This window comes from Eurypyga helias, unplaced genomic scaffold (genome assembly GCF_000690775.1).
Source record: "Eurypyga helias isolate BGI_N326 unplaced genomic scaffold, ASM69077v1 scaffold25006, whole genome shotgun sequence".
Taxonomy (NCBI): domain Eukaryota; kingdom Metazoa; phylum Chordata; class Aves; order Eurypygiformes; family Eurypygidae; genus Eurypyga; species Eurypyga helias.
Window position 1 is genome coordinate 2,212 of NW_010257582.1, and position 1,258 is coordinate 3,469.

Below are 1,258 nucleotides of genomic sequence, written 5' to 3' on the forward strand. Positions count from 1 at the left end.
CAGGTGCAAGGGCAGAGCTGTAAGGACACAGCGCAGGGGACACCGGGAAGAGGGGTGTGAGCTGGAGCCCCAGCACGCCCGGCGTACCCGTGGCTTTGCACTGGGATGCTGCTCGCTCACTGGGCATCTTCGGGGGGCTGTTCCTCCACCCTAATGATCACTCTAGGACGCAGTGTGTGCTGCCCCTGGCCCCCGGTCCCTCCTCGTTCCTCCCCCTTACCATCCATCTCTCCCACCTTTCTCTCTCCGCAGCTGCACGTCACCAGCCAGACGTCTGCCGGCGAGGTGGTGAAGCTGGTGGTGCTGGAGATGAACGACGTCTCCCGCGGCGTGCTGGGCGGCTCGGCCGCCTTCTGCTATGGCGAGGAGCAGCTGGAGCACTTCGGACTGGTGTTTGCCTCCGACGACAGCGAGCGGTGGCTTCCCGATGACTTCTTGCCTCTGTCCCTCCAAACTTCCCGGCCCGAGGGGCGGTTCTACGTCCGGATCAAGGAGACGTCCCCTCTGGTGCTCCAGTACGCGCCAGCCACCACCGTATGAGAGGAGAGCCAGCCGGGCGGCGCGGGGCCCTCAGCGGCCAGAGAGCAGACAGCTCGTCTCTGATGCTTCCTTCTTGCACAGACACCCTCTCATCAGGCATCCGCGGGGTGGAATGGGATCATACTGGGCTGTGTGTTATTTGTTTGTGTTCTTTTTTATTTTTATTTCTTTTTAACCAAAGAGACATCGAGACTCAGTTTTTCTGACTGCAGAAGAGGAGGGTGGAGTGCGGAGACCTCAGAGCTTGGGAGGAATCTCTGCAGGAATGGAATTTTTGAAAGTAAACATTTTTAAGGGGAAAGGGGGGGAGAGAGAGAGAGGAAAAATATTACAAGAAGAAGCAGCAATACTTTTTTTTCCTATCTTCTTTTTCTGAAAAGCCTTGTTTGGGATTCACTGGAGGAAAAAAGCCACAGAGCTGGGGAGGGTTGGGTGTCAGTGAGAAGAGGGCACGAGTCACAAGGACAGCACTGAGAGGGGTGTTCTCCTGTCTGCCTTCCTTCACCTGGAGAAACCATTCTTGCACCTCATTCTTGGAACAAAAGAGGTTGGGTTTTTTTCCTGAAAACAAAGGTAATAATTGTGCTAGAGACAGTGGAGTCGGGTAAGAGCTGAAGACCCTCTGACTTGTTCTAAAGGCACAAGGAACCCATGCAGCCGGCCCCACGCGCACACAGGGCTGCACACTGCTGTGTTGGTACCACCCCCACAGGTTTGC

General features: G+C 56.0%; 1 protein-coding gene across 1 annotated transcript in view; it reads left to right on the forward strand.

Moving 5' to 3' along the window:
* Positions 1-1,036, forward strand: part of LOC104511457 — a gene marked incomplete at its 5' end in the record, with an annotated part of 3,189 nt that extends 2,153 nt beyond the window's left edge. The window contains one exon of the mRNA XM_010154082.1: positions 253-1,036. Coding sequence (XP_010152384.1) covers positions 253-540 — 288 coding nt within the window. The remainder of the gene's footprint in view (positions 1-252) is intronic.
* Positions 1,037-1,258: the final 222 nt, after the last annotated feature.